Source organism: Perkinsus marinus, assembly GCF_000006405.1.
Source record: "Perkinsus marinus ATCC 50983 genomic scaffold scf_1104296965832, whole genome shotgun sequence".
NCBI classification, from domain to species: domain Eukaryota; phylum Perkinsozoa; order Perkinsida; family Perkinsidae; genus Perkinsus; species Perkinsus marinus.
The window spans coordinates 1-1,194 of NW_003204200.1; the positions used below are offsets into that span (position 1 = coordinate 1).

The window sequence follows — 1,194 nt, forward strand, 5'->3', positions numbered from 1 at the left end:
GGGCCGTCGTTTTTCCACCAATACTACACTTTCCTTGTTAGCCCTCGTCCAAACATCCGTAGTGATTCCGATGGCTGCACAATTCTGAAGGCCCTTGAAACCAGCGGTACAGATATCCAAGCGATCGCTGAGCCACCTGAAATGTTTAAATACGACCGATGGATATTGAAGGCCGGGACTTGACTATAATTTCCATCAGTAGTACATAGGGAGCAGCAGTATTTCATTACCGGGATATTTGCCGACGAGAGGGTATAACGTACTGAGGCTTGTTTCGGCATGTTAGATGGTACACCAAGGCTTGAAAACCAGACTTCTCAACGAGAGAAATCGGCATGTTGTCCGTAACAACCTAGCAAACTTCGACCACTGCCGAGGAGTCCTGACTCAGGATGTTGCTCACCATGTTGATGATGAGTTCGGTTGTTTTTTCGTTGAATGCTTTCCTAGCCGTCTCTTCGAGCTTGTTGGCGGATTTGTCGCCGGCTATTTCAGATGGCTTAGCACGGCAAGAATGATCTCGCAGTGCTTTATAGCTCGACTTCGCTATAACGAGCTTCGCGCCGCAGTTCAAGCACTCCGCCAGCTCCTTGCCAAGTCTTGCGAAACGACCCCCAAACTCGCCCTCAAAGCGTTTGGTGACCTTATCTTGACGAACGAAGCCATTCGAGGTACCTTGAAATTCAAGGCTTGAATGAATAGGACTCACTGCATACTGGAACCCAACGAATAAAGCCAAGATCTGCGAAGAGCCAACCCAAGAACCAGTGGTATGCATCCTCTACACATCTTATGTTGTGTTGAATACCTGTCATTGACAGTATTTCTTGAGCGTTCAAGGCATTCCATCCTCATCACATTGAGCTGATATGAAGCCCCCAGTCTGACTATCCTGCTCATCTTGGGTGTTGTTAACAGTGATGCTCACCTGGCTGGTACGGGGAACATCAACTTTGATATCATGATGGATAAGCAGGCCGATAATGGCGATCATATGACTGAGTTTGACCTCGAAAAAGCTCGCCTAACAACCTTGAGGATCCAATCAGCTGTGCGTTGTGCGAATATTGCGAGATAGTTGTCTTTATTCCGCCCGTCTGCTGGCCTGTACCACTTGCGTGCGGCAAGTATTGCAAGGCTTGTTGCTGACATTTGATGTTTCGTAGACATTGTCTTCGGCTGTCCAACGAGCCA

At 48.0% G+C, this 1,194-nt stretch overlaps 1 protein-coding gene across 1 annotated transcript; it reads right to left on the reverse strand.

Moving 5' to 3' along the window:
- Positions 1-230: 230 nt before the first annotated feature.
- Pmar_PMAR008872 (hypothetical protein) lies at positions 231-778 on the reverse strand (the record flags this gene model as incomplete). The annotated part of the gene is made up of 2 exons (XM_002769458.1): positions 231-352; positions 404-778. Coding segments are annotated over 2 exons (497 nt in total), but the record flags the coding sequence as incomplete, so codon positions are not given.
- Positions 779-1,194: the final 416 nt, after the last annotated feature.